This window comes from Lampetra planeri, chromosome 45, assembly GCF_965212315.1.
Source record: "Lampetra planeri chromosome 45, kcLamPlan1.2.h2, whole genome shotgun sequence".
Taxonomy (NCBI): Eukaryota; Metazoa; Chordata; class Hyperoartia; order Petromyzontiformes; family Petromyzontidae; genus Lampetra; species Lampetra planeri.
Window position 1 is genome coordinate 8,775,220 of NC_136151.1, and position 20,743 is coordinate 8,795,962.

Consider the following 20,743-nt stretch of genomic DNA (forward strand, 5'->3'; position numbering starts at 1 on the left):
AGTACTGTACATTATTTACACTTCTGTGTGTCTCTGTGTAGTACTGTACATTATATATACTGACAGCAGTGGATCTTAACCTTTTCTGCAGAATTGCACCCCTTTGGTTCTCAATCGTAAAAATGTTGAATAATGTTAATAAATACCTGGGGGTTTGATTAACAAAGGAGTTGTACTTACGTGCCCGTGCTTAAATTGTGTTTCGATGATTTACCTTCTAAACAAGTCTGGCCACGTCTCACAGCCCCCAGAAAGGGCATCTCGCACCCCCAGGGGCTGCGTGCACGCCAGGGTAAGAACCACTGTCTACAGGGACCGATCTCCGCTCATAAACCACGTGACCCCTGAGGCCTAAGGGTCGCCTCCTTCTAAGGACTCCGAGGTCAAGGCTCTGTTCGTGTGGTGAGCGAGTGGGTGAGTAAGTGGAGGTGAGTGGGTGGGTGAGTGGAAAGGTTGGTGAGTGGGTGCGTGGGTGAGTGGAGGTGGGTGAGTGGGTAGGTGGGAAAGTGGATGAGTGGTTGAGTGGGTAGGTGGGTGAGTGGGTGCGTGAGTGAAACAGGATGCGCAGCCGGGTGTGGGCTGTCACCTAACCGGCTCTCCCGGGACGCTGCGAGGATTTTTTTGGCTGCAAAACCCGCGACGGATCACGTTGCCTGTCTGGCCTAGAGCCACTGCACCTCACTCAGCACTGAGCCGTCGCTGCTGCTGCTGCACCGAGGAATGAGCCGTGGACATCGTGGGAACCCCCTTCACTCGCATTGGTGACCTTGTAGAAGGAAGCTTTCAAATGCAGTGTCGCGTTTTTTTCCCGTTAGTAAGCAAAGCAGATGAGTCCAGGCCGTGTGTTCAGTGGAATCAAGGTCGGGTTTTCCCACGAGTCTGGGGTGTAGCGTCCAAGGCATTCGTTATCTGCTGTGAACAACCCGCAGAGCCCAAGAGAGCGTCTCCGGGTTCAAGCAGCGTTTAGAGTGCAGTATTTAGATTATTTGACTGCTATGCATTTACAACATGATGAGCCACTTTGTTGAGCTGTAATTTGTGATGGGCAGGTCGCTTTGGAAAAATAAGCTAATAGCTCAGTGGGGCATTACACCTTGTAAAATAAAAAAATAGTTTAGTTTTATTCGTATTCTCTTTTTACAATCATGGTGAACGCCAATGGGCATTTGTGTTGCTGCGTGTGCATGCGTGTTGAGTAGCCGTGCGTGTGAATGTGAAACAACAACGCAGGTGAAGCAAGCGGTGGATGCGGCTGTGAATGGCCGGCCCGGGGATCTGCAGTCCCGGACAAGGTGAGAGTGAGAGACGGTGACATCGCCAGCAGTGGGTGATGGAGGCAGGTAGAGTTGGTGATAGATTCACACTGCTAGCAAAAGGCTCAAGATTCCAGGATCTGTCACGGGAGGCTACACGCAATTTTTTTTTATTAATACACGCTTTCTTTTAACTCACTCTGTTGTCTGTTGTCGTTGTTGTATCCTCAAATATTGTAACTCAATTTTAACCCACTTCCCAATGTGGCATCGACTGCAAACTTGGTATACTTATGTCACACTGATGACAATGATATGTTCTATCATAAAAATTAAAAAATATATATTTTGAAACATTATTTTTTATATGTTATGTTTCGGTTTGGGTCTAATTGTCCACGGTCAACTGACATTGGCTGTAATTGGCCACGGTCATTAAGTCATGGCAAGCTTCGGGGCCACTTCCTGGAGTCGTGGAGTTCTGCCATTACTAGTACATTTCATAAAAGCGTGTTTAAAAAAAAGTTTTTTTAAATATTACTTGTTTTTCTGATGCCACGATGACATTCAAGCAACTTGTCACGTTGGGGTAATTACACGGAGATGGAGTTACAGGACATTATGAGATATCTACAACTACACCAACTATTTATTTTAATTTTAACAGGTAAGGCTCACTGAGCTGTGTAGCTATTTTTCAGAAACGACCTGGCCACAAATGATGGCTTATCACGTGGAAATGTATTGCAGACAACTACTCCAAACGCGTGATGTTGATTGTAAATGCGGAGGGAAAGCAGGAGGACCCGGAGAAAAATTCACGCGACCACAGAGAGAGAGAGACGCAAACTTTAAATATAAAGCAGGCGTCAGGGTAGGGATCAAATCTCACCACCTCCTGTATACCGGGAGAGGGATATAACATCTTGCCACCACCTTGATGTAGAAGGATGAGTTAATCTCTCGACACTCATCTCACGAATGAGCCAACGCAGCTGAGCCTCACCGATTTATATTAACAACAGCACTAATGTCTTTAAATGTCAAGGTGTGTACAGTAGCCGTGTTCACCTTGAGGCTGCTGTTTGCTCACCTCAGGGCGCGGGTTCACATTCCAGGCAGTGACTCGTGATGTCAGTGACGACAATGAAAGCATTTCAAGTATTTTACTTCCTTCTCCACCGTCGCTATAAGAGAGAGGTCCTGGTCCAGCGTCTCCCTGAGCCACACAGCGAGCGATCCCAGCGATGCCCATGAGTCATGGCGAGCGCGACTCCCAGTGAGAGTGTGGACAGTGAGCTGCGTTGCTCCATCTGCCTGGGCACGTTCGTCTGCCCCTCCACGCTGAGCTGCGGACACTCGTTCTGCCTGCGGTGCCTGGAGGCCGCCTGGGAGACGGCGAGCAGCTTCAGCTGCCCGCAGTGTCGAGCGACCTTCCCTGTGCGACCCCAGCTGAGGAGGAACGTGACCCTCGCCAACCTGGCGGAGCAGCTCAGAGTTGGAGACGGGATGGCCACGGCCGTCATGTGTGACATCTGCGGTGATGGCCAAACTCCTGCAGTGAAGACCTGCTTGAGATGTGAGATGTCCTACTGTGTGAACCATTTGATGCGTCATAGAGAGAATCCCAGGCTGAGAGAACACGTCCTGGTGGCTCCCATTGCGAACCTGGAGGAGCGACAGTGCCGGGAGCACAGCAGGGAGCTGGAATTCTACTGCACAGTAGACAGCAGCCTGGTCTGCTCAACTTGCACCATCGCAGGAAAACACACAGGACACAAGGTCCTGACGCTGAAGGACGAGCACGAGACACGAAAGGTGAGGCCCTCAGAGTGAGACACCACAACACGATCTGACCAATTCTGTAACTAGGCTGCGCAACATGTAAAAAAAATGTGTGTTCATGCTCTCTGTTATGGTTGTCTGTCTCTGCCTGTGTAGCCATCTCCTGCTTGTTGTTTTAGGAAACAGCCTTATGATGTATTGAATGCAATTCTCTCACTAAACATCATTCTCGTGTAAAGGAATTCAGTGGATAGATATTTGACACCGATATCACAGCTACCTGATAGACAATTCTACGAAAGTTATCTTCTAAATTAGACAGCTGTGGGCACATGAGCCTTTGGGTCCGAGTCGGTACAGACACCAAGCCAGCACGGCTCCCAGTGGCTGCTGCTACATCGAGGCATCAGCTTGCCCACTCCGAGTTCCCCCCATCTCAGTCGACGTACAGAGGCAGCGTGGAGATGAGGGCCTTCACTGTGGAGGGGTCGGTGTGGAGGGAAGGGCGGTGTGAGGGGTGGCTCAGGGGGCTGGAATCTCCCCAGGTGACGTCACGTCTCTCACTACAGACGCGCGTAGGGAAGGAGACGCGAGCGGTGGAGGAGAAGAAGAAGGAGGCGGAGGAGTCCGTGAAGCGGATGGAGGCCGCTCGCAAGGAGGCGCAGGTACCGTGTCCGGGTCTGGCTCTGACCCCAGTGACCTCCACCCAGTGTGGACGTCGTGGAGGTCAAAATGCATTCAAGCGATTTTCGTGCAACTTCATAATTTTGATCCATCTTACTATAACTATATCATTCACTTTCAAACTCAACATTAACTACAATGGGGTTGAATGTTTACGGCATTCGATAGCCGCATTGGCGAGTCTGCCGCGAGGTCGGGTTACTCGGCATCGCGTCTTCCACTCCTGTGCCAATAAAAAAATGTAGAAAGTGCCGCGGATTGTCGGGGTGGAGCTGTTGCGCTGCACGGGAGGTTGCGCACCAGCACGGACGCAGAGGCACGACCACCACACAGCTACAACTCACGCCGTCCCTAATCACATCTCCAGAGATGATTTAAACTACAACTATTTTTAGCTGTGTAGATTTTTTCAGAAGCGACCCTGGCTCTTGCTAGTGATAGCAGCTCCAAAAAGTGGCTGATGTCATCATCACGTGAAAATATATAGCAGCAGACCCATGTAGATATATAGAGATACATAGAGATACATAGAGACCCATAGACTCAAGCATTTATATTTTACAAGGTAAGGCCCCACTGAGCCATGTAGCTCTTTTGCAGAAGTAACCTGAATATCACAAATTATATCTCAATGAAATGGCTTATCAGGTGGAAATTGATAGCAGCAAATAATCGAAATACTGTACTCTCGACGCTGCTTGAACACGGAGACGCTCTCTTGGGCTCTGCGGGTTGTTCACAGCAGATAACGAATGCCTTGCACTCTAAACCTGAGTCGGACTTATGGGAACACCCGACGTGGATTACGCCGATTTTAAATGTGGAGGGAAAAGCCAGAGGACTCGGAGAAAAATCTACACAGTCATCAGGGTCGTGGTCGAACCCACGTCCCTGTACACCAGGCGAGGTAGTTAACATCTCAACACATCTCGTCGGACCCACGAGGGGGCCCCCACCGGACCCCGAGTGCCCGAGTCTCAACATCCACGACCCCAGCGCCCTCTAGGGGAGAAACAAGAAGAGAGCGGCGCCCCTCTTGCCCCCTTGGCATGGATCCACTCAGTCCCATGGGCGCCTCGTCACTGGGGCATGATTCACTACTAGGGAATATTATTTTATTATTTTAACAGGTAAGTTCGCACTGAGCTGTGTAGGTCTTTTTCAGAAGCGACCTGGCAATCACAAATTACAGATCAACCAGATTGCTGATATCAGCATTATCACGTGGAAATGTATAGCAGCAGAAAAATATACATAGAGACCCATATCGATCCATAGACACCCATATAAATACTAGACCCATAGAGATACCTAGACACCATAGAGACACACAGATAAACAGAGATATATAGAGATCCCGAGAGAGGCTTAGAGACCCGGAGAGACCCGTAGACTAAACTCATTTTTTATTTTACCAGGAACGGATCCACTGAGCTACGTAGTTCTTTATTCAGAAGCGACCTGACTATTACAAATTATAGCTCAACAAAGTGGCTAATTGTAACGTGGAATGTGATAGCAGCCAAATACTCTAAACGCACGGCGTTGATCTTAAATGTGGAGGCAAAAACAGGGGGACCCGGAGAAAAATCCATAAGACTACAGAGAGAACAAACTCCAAACATACAGGCGTCAGGATCAGGATCGAACCCCGACCTGCTGTATACCAGGCGAGGGAGTCAACATCTCCTAGCCACCACGGCGCCCACACGCACACACGGCGTGACTCATGGCTCAAGGAGCCAACCGTGGTCCCCGGGTCTCCGCAGGAATCGGTGGCCGGGATCCGGGGTCGCATCACGGGCAAGTTCGCCCGCCTAAGAAAGGCTCTGAACGAGGACGAGAAGGAGGCTCTGCAACGCGTGGCCGTGAAGGAGCGCGAGCTGCTGTCCCGGATAGACGAGGACATCGCTCGTCACAAGCGGGAGATCGGGGAGCTCCAGACGGCGGCCGCTCGCCTGCGCGCTCTGCAGCACGAGAGGGACTCGCTCGCCTTCCTGCAGGTGGGGAGCGCCTCTGTGGAGACGCCGTTTGGGTGTCCAGGACAACAGAGCGGGCAGTGGCAGGGCTGGCTCGTGGTGCAAGGTTAGAGACGTAACTCATGATCCCTCTCTGTCTCCTCTCTCTTCCACAGGGGCACCTGGCGGAGACGCGCCGGTACAGATCCTTAACGTCTCACGGTTAAACACTCACAACACAGTATGTGTGTGTTAGACACACGGGCTGTGTGTCTTAGACACAGGGTGTGTTTGTGTGTGTGTTAGACATGCTGGCTGTGTGTGAGACACTGACTGTGTGTGAGACACGGGCTGTGTGTGAGACACGGGCTGTGTGTGAGACACAGGCTGTGTGTGAGACACTGGCTGTGTGTGAGACACGGGCTGTGTGTGAGACACGGGCTGTGTGTGAGACACGGGCTGTGTGTGAGACATGGGCTGCGTGAGACACGTGCTGCGTGTGCTATGGATGCTGAGTGTTACAATGCTGTGGTTAAACGATGCTGTGTGTGATGCTGTTGGTGGTTGTCCCAGGAGAGAGACCCCAAAGGAATCTGCACCCCCACCTCCCACTTCACTGGACGCCACCACGATCCGCTCCCTTGAAAGGGCCATGCGCAGACTCCTGCCTCTCGTCTGTGAGTTCCTCAGTCTTGCACCCGCGTGTCCCGCCGTGTTGCACTGCACTTCAGTGCTCCCCACCTTCGTCAACATTTCATTTATTTTACCAGGTAAGAAACCCACTGAACCATGTCACTCTTTTGTCGGAAGCGACCTGACTATCACAAATGACAGCTCTACGAAGCGGCTCATCACGTGGATATTTATAGCAGCAGCCAAATCCTTAGAATAAAGATTGATTATAAACGTGGAAGTAAAAACGCGAGGAACCAGGGAGAAATCCACGCCACTACGGGGAGAGAGACGCAGACTCTGAAAGAGAGCGACATGTATCAGTGGGCTCTACCTGGTGAAATTAAATTAGTTTAACAGTTTCAATATTCTACCAAACCCTACTGCTGGGTACTGGGGCAAATGCTGTTAGGGAGCAGCAGCAGCACCTATGAAGGCCGGCACGGCACACGAGGGGGTGGGTGACCAACACCACGCCCGGCCGCTTTTGTCTCCCTCGTATCAAATGTTTACACATCACACCAGTAGATGTCAGTGCAGCGTGAACCATTTTTGTACTGCACCTCTACGCTTCTACGTTCACGATCCCCACCATTGCCAAGGCGCACTGAAGAGAGCAAAGTATGGTCAAATAACCCCCCAGGATGCAGACGGCAGGGGGAGGCGCTCATCCAGCAGGGGAGTGATGCAAAATGTCTGTGTGTGGATGTGAGAGTTTGCGAGGCTGTGACACACAATGTGTGTGTGGGTGTGAGAGTTTGTGAGGCTGTGCCACACAATGTCTGTGTGTGGATGTGAGAGTGTGCGAGGCTGTGACACACAATGTCTGTGTGTGGATGTGAGAGTGTGCGAGGCTGTGACACACAATGTCTGTGTGTGGGTGTGAGAGTGTGCGAGGCTGTGACACACAATGTCTGTGTGTGGATGTGAGAGTGTGCGAGGCTGTGACACACAATGTCTGTGTGTGGATGTGAGAGTGTGCGAGGCTGTGACACACAATGTCTGTGTGTGGGTGTGAGAGTGTGCGAGGCTGTGACACACAATGTCTGTGTGTGGATGTGAGAGTGTGCGAGGCTGTGACACACAATGTCTGTGTGTGGATGTGAGAGTGTGTGAGGCTGTGACACACAATGTCTGTGTGTGGATGTGAGAGTGTGCGAGGCTGTGACACACAATGTCTGTGTGTGGGTGCGAGAGTGTGCGAGGATGTGACACACAATGTGTGTGTGTGGGTGTGAGAGTGTGCGAGGCTGTGACACACAATGTCTGTGTGTGGGTGCGAGAGTGTGTGAGGCTGTGACACACAATGTCTGTGTGTGGATGTGAGAGTGTGCGAGGCTGTGACACACAATGTCTGTGTGTGGGTGTGAGAGTGTGCGAGGCTGTGACACACAATGTCTGTGTGTGGGTGTGAGAGTGTGCGAGGCTGTGACACACAATGTCTGTGTGTGGATGTGAGAGTGTGCGAGGCTGTGACACACAATGTGTGTTTGTGGATGTGAGAGTGTGCGAGCATGTGACACACAATGTCTGTGTATGGGTGTGAGAGTGTGCGAGGCTATGACACACAATGTCTGTGCGTGGGTGTGAGAGTGTGCGAGGCTGTGACACACAATGTCTGTGTGTGGGTGTGAGAGTGTGCGAGGCTGTGACACACAATGTCTGTGTGTGGATGTGAGAGTGTGCGAGCATGTGACACACAATGTGTGTTTGTGGATGTGAGAGTGTGCGAGCATGTGACACACAATGTCTGTGTGTGGGTGTGAGAGTGTGCGAGGCTATGACACACAATGTCTGTGCGTGGGTGTGAGAGTGTGCGAGGCTGTGACACACAATGTCTGTGTGTGGGTGTGAGAGTGTGCGAGGCTATGACACACAATGTCTGTGTGTGGGTGTGAGAGTCTGCGAGGCTGTGACACACAATGTCTGTGTGTGGATGTGAGAGTGTGCGAGGCTGTGACACACAATGTCTGTGTGTGGGTGTGAGAGTCTGCGAGGCTGTGACACACAATGTCTGTGTGTGGATGTGAGAGTGTGCGAGGCTGTGACACACAATGTCTGTGTGTAGGTGTGAGAGTGTGCGAGGCTGTGACACACAATGTCTGTGTGTGGATGTGAGAGTGTGCGAGGCTGTGACACACAATGTCTGTGTGTGGATGTGAGAGTGTGCGAGGCTGTGACACACAATGTCTGTGTGTGGGTGTGAGAGTGTGCGAGGCTGTGACACACAATGTCTGTGTGTGGGTGTGAGAGTGTGTGAGGCTGTGACACCCAATGTCTGTGTGTGGATGTGAGAGTGTGCGAGGCTGTGACACACAATGTCTGTGCGTGGGTGTGAGAGTGTGCGAGGCTGTGACACAAAATGTCTGTGTGTGGATGTGAGAGTGTGCGAGGCTGTGACACACAATGTCTGTGTGTAGGTGTGAGAGTGTGCGAGGCTGTGACACACAATGTCTGTGTGTGGGTGTGAGAGTGTGTGAGGCTGTGACACACAATGTCTGTGCGTGGGTGTGAGAGTGTGCGAGGCTGTGACACACAATGTCTGTGCGTGGATGTGAGAGTGTGCGAGGCTGTGACACACAATGTCTGTGTGTGGATGTGAGAGTGTGCGAGGCTGTGACACACAATGTCTGTGTGTGGGTGTGAGAGTGTGCGAGGCTATGACACACAATGTCTGTGCGTGGGTGTGAGAGTGTGCGAGGCTGTGACACACAATGTTTGTGTGTGGATGTGAGAGTGTGCGAGGCTGTGACACACAATGTCTGTGTGTGGATGTGAGAGTGTGCGAGGCTGTGACACACAATGTCTGTGTGTGGGTGTGAGAGTGTGCGAGGCTATGACACACAATGTGTGTGTGTAGGTGTGAGAGTGTGCGAGGCTGTGACACACAATGTCTGTGTGTGGGTGTGAGAGTGTGCGAGGCTGTGACACACAATGTCTGTGTGTGGGTGTGAGCGTGTTCGAGGCTGTGACACACAATGTGTGTGTGTGGATGTGAGAGTGTGCGAGGCTGTGACACACAATGTCTGTGTGTGGATGTGAGACTGTGCGAGGCTGTGACAAACAATGTCTGTGTGTGGATGTGAGAGTGTGCGAGGCTGTGACAAACAATGTCTGTGTGTGGATGTGAGAGTGTGTGAGGCTGTGACAAACAATGTCTGTGTGTGGATGTGAGAGTGTGCGAGGCTGTGACACACAAGGTCTGTGTGTGTGTGAGAGTGTGCGAGGCTGTGACACACAATGTGTGTGTGTGGAGAGTGGCGTCAACATCGTGGTGCTGGCATCATCACCGCTGTTCACTGCCACTGTTCACACACACATGGTCATGTTAGTGTAGCACTTTTATTATTAATATTATTTATTATTCACTATTTATTTGTATTATTCACTTATTATTATTATTCACGAGTGATTAACAGTATGTGTATGCAGATACTAGCTAATATTAGTTTCTGTACACTAATACTAACGAATATTAGTATGTGTACACTAATACTAACTAAAATTAGTGTGTGTACACTAATACTAACTAATATTAGTATGTGTACACTAACACTAACTAATATTAGTATGTGTACACTAATACTAAATAATATTAGTATGTGTACACTAACACTAACTAATATTAGTATTTGTACACTAATACTAACTAATATTAGTATGTGTACACTAATACTAACTAATATTAGTATGTGTACACTAATACTAACTAATATTAGTATTTGTACACTAATACTAATTAATATTAGTATGTGTACACTAACACTAACTAATATTAGTATGTGTACACTAATACTAACTAATATTAGTATGTGTACACTAACACTAACTAATATTAGTATGTGTACACTAATACTAACTAATATTAGTATTTGTACACTAATACTAATTAATATTAGTATGTGTACACTAACACTAACTAATATTAGTATGTGTACACTAACACTAACTAATATTAGTATTTGTACACTAATACTAATTAATATTAGTATGTGTACACTAATACTAACTAATATTAGCATGTGTACACTAACACTAACAAATATTAGTATGTGTACACTAATACTAATTAATATTAGTATGTGTACACTAATACTAACTAATATTAGTATTTGTACACTAATACTAATTAATATTAGTATGTGTACACTAATACTAACTAATATTAGCATGTGTACACTAACACTAACTAATATTAGTATTTGTACACTAATACTAATTAATATTAGTATGTGTACACTAATACTAACTAATATTAGTGTGTGTACACTAATACTCACTGATATTAGTATGTGTACACTAATACTAACTAATATTAGTGTGTATACACTAATACTAACTAATATTAGTATGTGTACACTAACACTAACTAATATTAGTATGTGTACACTAATACTAAATAATATTAGTATGTGTACACTAATACTAACTAATATTAGTATATGTACACTAATACCAACGAATATTAGTTTGTGTACACTAATACTAACGAATATTAGTTTGTGTACACTATTACTAACTAATATTAGTAAGTGTACACTAATACTAACGAATATTAGTAAGTGTACACTAATGCTAACGAATATAAGTGTGTGTACACTAATACTAACGAATATTAGTGTGTGTACACTAATACTAACGAATATTAGTGTGTGTACACTAATACTAACGAATATTAGTGTGTGTACACTAATACTAACGAATATTAGGGTGTGTACACTAATACTAACGAATATTAGTGTGTGTACACTAATACTAACGAATATTAGTGTGTGTACACTAATACTAACGAATATTAGTGTGTGTACACTAATACTAACGAATATTAGTGTGTTTACACTAATACTAACGAATATTAGTATGTGTACACTAATACTAACGAATATTAGTATGTGTACACTAATACTAACGAATATTAGTATGTGTACACTAATACTAACGAATATTAGTATGTGTTCACTAATACTAACGAATATTAGTATGTGTACACTAATACTAACGAATATTAGTGTGTGTACACTAATACTAACGAATATTAGTATGTGTTCACTAATACTAACGAATATTAGTATGTGTACACTAATACTAACGTATATTAGTATGTGTACACTAATACTAACGAATATTAGTATGTGTACACTAATACTAACGAATATTAGTATGTGTACACTAATACTAACGAATATTAGTGTGTGTACACTAATACTAACGAATATTAGTATGTGTACACTAATACTAACGAATATTAGTATGTGTTCACTAATACTAACGAATATTAGTATGTGTACACTAATACTAACGAATATTAGTATGTGTACACTAATACTAACGAATATTAGTAAGTGTACACTAATACTAACGAATATTAGTATGTGAACACTAACACTAACGAATATTAGTGTGTGTACACTAATACTAACGAATATTAGTATGTGTACACTAATACTAACGAATATTAGTATGTGTTCACTAATACTAACGAATATTAGTATGTGTACACTAATACTAACGAATATTAGTTTGTGTACACTAATACTAACGAATATTAGTATGTGTACACTAATACTAACGAATATTAGTAAGTGTACACTAATACTAACGAATATTAGTATGTGAACACTAACACTAACGAATATTAGTGTGTGTACACTAACACTAACGAATATTAGTATGTGTACACTAACACTAACTAATATTAGTGTGTGTACACTAACACTAACTAATATTAGTATGTGTACACTAACACTAACTAATATTAGTGTGTGTACACTAACACTAACTAATATTAGTGTGTGTACACTAATACTCACCACAGATGGACGCTCACCGACTCTGGACACAAACTCAGCCCACGACGAACTCCAGATTTCCTCGGATCTCAGGACGGCGACGTGGAGCGGTGTCCCCCAGGGTCGCCCCCATCACCCACACCGCTTTGAGCGCTGGCTACAAGCCCTGTGCTCTGAGAGCTTCTCGTCGGGTCAGCACTACTGGGAGGTGGACGTGGGGAGCGCGAGTTGGTGTCGGGTTGGAGTCGCGTACGGGACGATCCCACGGAGAGGGGGTGGTGATGAGTGCCTCCTGGGAGGGAGTGACGTCTCCTGGTGTCTACAGAAACATGACGACAGCTTCTCAGTGCGGCATGGCGGGGTAGTGACGTCACTGTCGGTGCCGCAGCCTCCGCGGAGAGTCGGGGTCCACCTGGACTGGGACGCGGGGCTGCTGTCGTTTTACAGCGCCGACTCCATGGCGCTGTTGCACTCGTTTAATGAAACTTTCACTCAGCCCCTACATCCTGGGCTGGGGGTGTGGATTGGCTCAGTGAGGATTGTAGATCTGAGTGGCGCGTCCTGAGAGAGGTGAACGTGAACAGCGCAGAGGGCAGACGCCACCACGACGCGCGGCGCTCGCCACCCTCGTCACCGCCACGCTCAGCGCCACGCCCGTGACTGGCTGGTGGCTGTCGGTGGCTCGGGGCTGCGTGGCTCTCCATCACAACGGGGGGCTGAGCGTAAATAATCCTCACAATCTTCATGGGGGAGGGGGGGGGGATAAAATAGGTACCGCTCTGTGTGTGTGTGTGAAGCCAGTGTGGTTGTATTCACCCTGCCAGAGGAGTGTGATTGTGGTGTAGGGTGCAGTGATTAGCAATGGTGAACTGGGATGTGTTTATACACTGGTGGTGTTATGGGTTGTGTGAGAGATACAACAACATTATATTCTTTACGTTCTTTCGGTAAAGTCACGTAGATAAAAAGAAAGAAAAAAAAAGAAAAATATGAAAAGTTTAATAATAAACATTAAATACAAATTTAAAATGAAAAACCAAAAATTCATGACGTTTTGATCGCAACACAAGCGGTCGTCATCAGTCAAGAAAAGTTTTAAGTCAAAACAATAATATTATTGATTTTAAAAAGTATAAATGTACGCGTACGACAGTGGCATTGTAACGCTTGTATCGTCGATTCTACAATAAAAATACAGAATACAAACAACAACAATGTAGTTGTGTACAGCGTCATTCGTGCTCACTGCATCCCGCAACGCCGTTCATTAATTAAACACGAGGAGCAAATCCTCTACACAGCCACTGCCAAGCAAATTAAATCTACAAATGAATAAACAAATAAAGAGACGAAACACAAAAAGGCGCCAACAATGTCCGAGCTGTTCAAGTTGTCTGCTGCTGCGTCATGGACGTGGTGACGTCACCACGCACGCTCCCACAACGCGGTGACGTCACCACCCAAGCTCCCATAACGCGGTGACGTCACCACGCACGCTCTCCCAACGTGGTGACGTCACCACGCACGCTCCCACAACGTGATGTCACCACGAACGCTCCCACAACGCGGTGACGTCACCACGTCTCCTCACCCCCCCCACGCCCGCCCCTCACCACTGCACCATCTGTGAACACACAGAGCTTCACAGCTCATCGGATTCCTCCTGCACCACAAACACAGATTCTGACGTTCTGGATTCCCGCCACTGGGGGAGTCCCTCGCTGTGACGTCACCACGTCACCGCGCTGTGACGTCACCACGTCACCACGTTGGCGACAACAAAAACAAACAGAGGCCCTGAGGGGCACCCTGCAGCCTCGCTGCTGTGACCCAGCACTGTGGGGGGGGGGGGGGGGGTTAGTGACGTCACCTCGCTGCTGTGACCCAGCACTGTGGGGGGGGGGGGGGGGGTTGGTGACGTCACCTCGCTGCTGTGACCCAGCACTGTGGGGGGGGGGGGGTTGGTGACGTCACCTCGCTGCTGTGACCCAGCACTGTGGGGGGGGGGGGTTAGTGACGTCACCTCGCTGCTGTGAGCCAGCACTGTGGGGGGGGGGGGGGCGCCACGTGACTACGTGGTGCTCGTCAGGAGAAAGTGGTAGAGCAGCAACGACAACCACCACCACAACCACAACAACCACCACTACGACAACCACCACAACAATAACCACCACAACAACCACCACCACAACAACCACAACAATTACCAATACAACAACAACCAGTTTAACACGTAGGCTTTCGCGACCAATGTTATTCATAATCAACGTTTTTGGGTTTAGATCGCGTTATTTATAAATGTGTCGTAACCCTCCACCACCCGACACGGCCAATCAGTAAAAAAGTGTCACGTTGACAAAAGACAAATAGTTCACTGCCCACCGGTGTGTTGAAACCAGCAGAGCCTCACCATTCTGGCGAATTGCCCGATGATGCTGGATGCAATTACCAGAGAATCGTCGTACTCAAATTGTAAATGTTGTGGCTTCAACACACCGGTGGGCTAAAGCAGTGAACTATTTGTCTTTTGTCAACATGACACTTTTTTACTGATTGACCGTGTCGGGTGGTGGAGGGTTACGACACATTTATACAGGGAGGAACAATGTTCCACACTGCCCACCAGGGATTATTTAGCTGTCTGTCTGTCTGACTGTCTGTCTGTCGTACATAAATAAATATATAATACACACAGCTCTTTGATTGGTGGAGAACTTACAAACAGCTCTTTGATTGGTGGAGACCTACTGCCGGGTACGGAGAGGGGAGGTGCCTAAGGGAGGAGGGTCAGGGGAGGGGCCTAAGGAAGGGGGGAGTCAGGAGAGGGGCCTGAGGGGGGGGGGTTTCAGGGGAGGGGCCTGAGGGGGGAGTCAGCGGAGGGGCCTGAGGGAGGGGGGGTCAGGGGAGGGGCCTAAGGATATGGGGGGGGGGGTGCTCAGGGGAGGGGCCTAAGGGAAGGGGGGTCAGGGGAGGGGCCTGAGGATATGGGGGGGCGGGTGGTCAGGGGAGGGGCCTAAGGGAAAGGGGGTCAGGGGAGGGGCCTAAGGGGGGAGGGGCCTAAGGGAGGGGGGGCGATAGTTCAGGGGGCTGTCTGCCTGGCTACCTAAAGTCAAGTTATCTTTTATACATATGAAGTATTGGAAAATGACGGCAGGAAACTCCTTGACGGGAACACACTTCTTTTATTAAATCTTGACTTGTAACAATACAACGCGTGGCCTCTCTTCTTCACAATGCGCTTCTCTTGACTCTGGATTCTGTGCTGCCGGCTCTCTGTGCCTCGTGTAGACTCCGCGCCTCGGCTACACTCCTCTCTCGCCTCGTGTAGACTCTGCGCCTCTGCTACACTCTCCACTCGCCTCGTGTAGACTTTGCATCTCTCTCGCTGGCTACACCGTATGCATACTCGGCTCGTGCAGACCGTTCTCTCTCGCTGGCTACACCGTATACATACTCGGCTCGTGCAGACCGTTCTCTCTCGCTGGCTACACCGTATGCATACTCGGCTCGTGCAGACCGTTCTCTCTCGCTGGCTACACCGTATGCATACTCGGCTCGTGCAGACCGTTCTCTCTCGCTGGCTACACACTATACATCACTCAGCTCGTGTAGACCGTTCTCTCTCGCTGGCTACACACTATTCATTACTCAGCTCGTGTAGACCGTTCTATCTCGCTGGCTACACACTATACATTACTCAGCTTCTACTCTCCATTACTCTCCTTTCCGGGCTCTATCTCTGCACCTTCCTCTTCATTCTTAGATGGTTCCACTTCTGCCCCCTGCTCCTCTGTGCATCACCTTATATACCCCTTCTTCCCGGGAGACGGAGCGGATGCGGACCTCAACGTCGGCACCGCTCCTCTGTTACCCAATCCCCACGCGCTATCCCCACGATCCGGTTCCGCTCAGCGCGTGTTTCCACTCCCCGACCAATCACACCGCGCTGCTACCCGATCACTCCCTCTGGGCGCGTCACCGGCACACAGCCAATCAGCAGCACTACCCCCCCCCGCGCACTGACGCCTGCTCCTCCCCGTCAGCGCGCGTCACCACACACACACCCGTACATACGCGCTGGCACACGACATATACACCCCGCGCGTATCACCACTACACATGCAGGTAGGAACAACAGGTTCCACACTGCCCACCAGTGATTATTTTTCTGTCTGTCGTGCACGAATGCGCTGTCCAACCAAGTTCCTACCTGTTTAACACGTAGGCTTTCGCGACCAATATTGTTCATAATCAACGATTTTTTGGGTTTAGATCGCGTTATTTATAAATGTGTCGTAACCCTCCACCACCCGACACGGCCAATCAGTAAAAAAAAGTGTCACGTTGACAAAAGACAAATAGTTCACTGCTTTAGCCCACCGGTGTGTTGAAGCGTGAAACCACAACATTTACAATTTGAGTACGACGTTTCGCTGGTAATTGCATCCAGCATCATCGGGCAATTCGCCAGAATGGTGAGGCTCTGCTGTGTCTCCCGTTCTTATTTAGAGCAGCAGCAGGGTGACGTCATCATTAACTCATTAACTCATCAGGTGCAAAGATTTGAGGGGGGGGGTTATTGTAATTATATACTTGATTAGTAATAAGGCTATTGTTACGATGCGAGTTGTAGATTAGTAATCATTTGGAATGTGTTCTATTGTGATTATGCTACATTAATAATCAGTTAGTGCTTGTTTCCCTTATAAGGAATTGTAATGCATCTTATTTAATAATACGCTTCCAGGCCGCACTAAGCCTGTAGCTGTCTGAGCGATTAAAGTTATTTCTGTTTCTCTCAATCTCAATGGATTCTCTAATTAGTCTTTGCCAGTAGTAACTAGTTTTACACAACACTTCAACGTTGTCAAAATCAATTGAGTGTCCCTGTTGACAAACTATCGCAAACACAACTGTCGGCAGTGGCAGAACATGCTTGTCAACAGGGACACTCAATTGATTTTGACAACGTTGAAGTGTTGTGTAAAACTAGTTACTACTGGCAAAGACTAATTAGAGAATCCATTGAGATTGAGAGAAACAGAAATAACTTTAATCGCTCAGACAGCTACAGGCTTAGTGCGGCCTGGAAGCGTATTATTAAATAAGATGCATTACAATTCCTTATAAGGGAAACAAGCACTAACTGATTATTAATGTAGCATAATCACAATAGAACACATTCCAAATGATTACTAATCTACAACTCGCATCGTAACAATAGCCTTATTACTAATCAAGTATATAATTACAATAACCCCCCCCCTCAAATCTTTGCACCTGATGAGTTAATGAGTTAATGATGACGTCACCCTGCTGCTGCTCTAAATAAGAACGGGAGACACAGCAGAGCCTCACCATTCTGGCGAATTGCCCGATGATGCTGGATGCAATTACCAGCGAAACGTCGTACTCAAATTGTAAATGTTGTGGTTTCACGCTTCAACACACCGGTGGGCTAAAGCAGTGAACTATTTGTCTTTTGTCAACGTGACACTTTTTTTTTTACTGATTGGACGTGTCGGGTGGTGGAGGGTTACGACACATTTATAAATAACGCGATCTAAACCCAAAAATCGTTGATTATGAACAAGTTCCTACCTGCCCACTCCGAAGGAACGTGTTAAATAACGCGATCTAAACCCAAAAACGTTGATTATGAACAACAACAACCACCACCAAAATCACCACCACAAAAACAGCCACCAGGGGGAGGGGTAGAGGTGGGGGGGGGGTTGTCTGGGGGGGGGGCTTGGGGGTTGTCACGTGAGAGGAGGGACCCCGTGGAGGTGGGGGAGATGGGGGGATGTTGGGGGTCACGTGGGGTTCATTTGTTTCACTGCCGGCACTGGTCCAGAGTTGCGGACCGAGTCACGAATCGCGACCGATTCCCAGACGCCGTTTGGGTCCCTGCGCTGCCTGGAGCGGTGTTGGTGCGCGCCACGCGAGGGCGCTGCCACTCCACCGCAGGGATTCGCGGGGCGCGCTGAGCAATGAAAGTGCACGGGAGATTTCACAAGAGGCTGTGGCCAAATCAACCCGGAATGTCGCCGATTTTCTTTTTTCCAGATCTCGGAAGCTGCGCAAGGTTGAGCCTGGACTGTAGCGCTGGGATTGGTGAGCGACGTGCACGTCAAAGTGCGGTGTGCAGATTGCGCGTTGTGCCTCTCTCCGATGCGCTTTCAGGTTCTGCCGCTTGTTGATCAGCGCGATGTCTGTGACGTTCCCTCCACGTGCTGGGAGCATCGTCAAGATTTGAAGCTTCTTCAGTTGAAAGCGGAAACGTGGGGAGCATTGACAGCTTTCATTCTTCGTGACGGTGGAGCTGAGATTCCAATCATAATTGTTAAGTTATTTAATGAGCTTCAGGATACTCCTCGAGCAATGGGGTAATGTTTTGCATATTTGTTCAAGTAAAGAGACATTGACTGGACACGAAAGGACTCGCTTTTGTCCTCTTCAATCGATCTTCAGTCTGCGTGCCAACGTCGCCCTCACTAAAGTGGGCATCGGTGCACATCGCAGCAGCACGGGAACGGTACCGGGGCCACAGAGCAACGGGAATGGAATTAAAGAAACCCGTCACGACCTCAGCAGCAACCATCTACTGAGCAAAGTGAACTTGCAAATGAGCGCAAAGAATAGCAGAAGACCATTACTTAGCAAATAAAGTGAATAATAAGTAAAGCAAATGAATAATACAATGAATAATGCGAATGAATAATAAAATGAATAAAAAACATGCAAATACAATTACTAAGATATATAAATTTACTAATTAAAATAAAAAAAGTTATATTTTGGCCATGCTGACACCTGATGTCATAACCCCTCTAAAACTCTAAAAACTCCCCTCTCTGCCTCCGGAGGTCATCCCAAGATTGTGTGAGCGCAGATGTTCTTAATTGCCCCTGCTGTGGTGTGTGCCTGTCGTCTTGTTGATTGTGAAGCGGCCTTCCCCCCTCTATAGGTCGACTCATCCTTAATATGAATTCCTGCTGCAGCATGCAATGACAGCCACTGGGAAGACAAAGGCGGTTGGGCAGGCTCTGGATATACCCTTGGGATACATGTTATTCTGGACGTGGAGAATTTACATAATTCGTATGATGTGTTTTTTTTAGAACGTACTAAATCCAGAGAAAAAAACTGATACGTTAAAAATAGGCAATATCACTCTTAATATACATTTTTGGAAAAGGCAAATATACAACACGGACGGGAAACAGATGACTTTTTATAGATATATGCAGGCTCGAGGGAGACGCGCGGGCTCGAAAAGAGACGCGCGGGCTCGATGGAGACACAGATTCATGTACGGGAGCATACAGACGGGACAGAGACGGCTTTATACAAACGGTGAGTGAGAAAGAGAGAGACAGACCGTAGGTCCGTGTGTGAGTGTGCGAGTGAGTGAGTGATTGTGTGTAAGTGTGTGTGAGTGAGTGAGTGTGCGAGTGTGTAAGTGAGTGTGTAAGTGAGTGAGTGTGTAAGTGTGTGTGAGTGAGTGTGTGTGAGTGAGTGTGTGTAAGTGTGTGTGAGTGTGTAAGTGAGTGAGTGTGTGAGTGAGTTAGACAGTGTAACCGAATGCATAGCTGGGTGTGGGCTGCGCGGCACCCGAGGGGTGCTGAGCTGTCACCGAACCGGCTCTCCCGGGACGCTGCGAGGATTTATTTGGCTGCAAAACCCGCGGCGGATCACGATGCCTGTCTGGCCTGGAGCCACTGCGCCTCACTCAGCACTGAGCCGTCGCTGCTGCTGCTGCACCGAGGAATGAGCCGTGGACATCGTGGGGACCCCCTTCACTCGCATTGGTGACCTTGTGGAAGGAAGCTTTCAAACGCAGTGCCGCGTTTTTATCCGTTAGTAAGCTAAGCAGATGAGTCCAGGCCGTGTGTTCAATGGAATCCAGATTGGGTTTTCCCACGAGTCCGACTGGGGTGTAGAGTCCAAGGCATTCGTTATCTGCTGTGAACAACCCGCAGAGTCCAAGAGAGCGTCTCCAGGTTCAAGCAGCGTTTAGAGTACAGTATTTAGATTATTTGGCTGCTATGCATATCCAACATGATGAGCCACTTTTTTGAGCTGTCATTTGTGATGGGCAGGTCGCTTCTGAAAGATAATATTCCAATAGCTTTGTGGGGCATTACACCTGGTAACGTAAAAATAGATTTCGATTTAAAGCTTTCGTGACTGCAGGGATTCATCTTCTTGGTTCTTTCGGTAAAGTCACGTAGAAGGGAAGTAATAAAATAATAAAAATAAATATTATTTTATTATGTTTTATTTTTATTATTGTATTACTTCCCTTCTACGTGACTTTACCGAAAGAACCAAGAAAATGTAAAAATAGTTTCTTTTTTTTTTTACAATAACGATGAACGCCGATGGGCATTTGCGTTGCTGCGTGTGCATGCGTGTTGAGTAGCCGTGCGTGTGAATGTGAAACAACAACGCAGGTGAAGCAAGCGGTGGGTGCGGCTGTGAATGGCCGGCACGGGGATCTGCAGTCTCGGACAAGGTGAGAGTGAGAGACGGTGACATCGCCAGCAGTGGGTGATGGAGGCAGGTAGAGTTGGTGATAGATTCACACTGCTAGCAA

The 20,743-nt window shown here is 47.9% G+C and overlaps 1 protein-coding gene across 3 annotated transcripts; it reads left to right on the forward strand.

Moving 5' to 3' along the window:
• Positions 1 to 540: 540 nt before the first annotated feature.
• LOC144733112 (E3 ubiquitin-protein ligase TRIM11-like) lies at positions 541 to 13,356 on the forward strand. Of its 3 annotated transcripts, none has more exons than XM_078614873.1 (7): positions 541 to 1,292; positions 2,534 to 3,071; positions 3,608 to 3,703; positions 5,492 to 5,725; positions 5,857 to 5,902; positions 6,254 to 6,357; positions 12,263 to 13,356. In XM_078614873.1, the coding sequence occupies exons 1-7, from the start codon at positions 1,159 to 1,161 to the stop codon at positions 12,704 to 12,706; spliced, it is 1,596 nt and encodes a 531-aa protein (XP_078470999.1). In that variant the 5' UTR covers positions 541 to 1,158; the 3' UTR covers positions 12,707 to 13,356. The 3 variants fall into 3 exon arrangements, with proteins under 3 accessions (XP_078470999.1, XP_078471000.1, XP_078470997.1); XM_078614874.1 differs by having other exon boundaries at positions 545 to 1,292; positions 12,168 to 13,356; XM_078614871.1 differs by having other exon boundaries at positions 545 to 1,292; positions 5,857 to 5,879; positions 12,168 to 13,356.
• Positions 13,357 to 20,743: the final 7,387 nt, after the last annotated feature.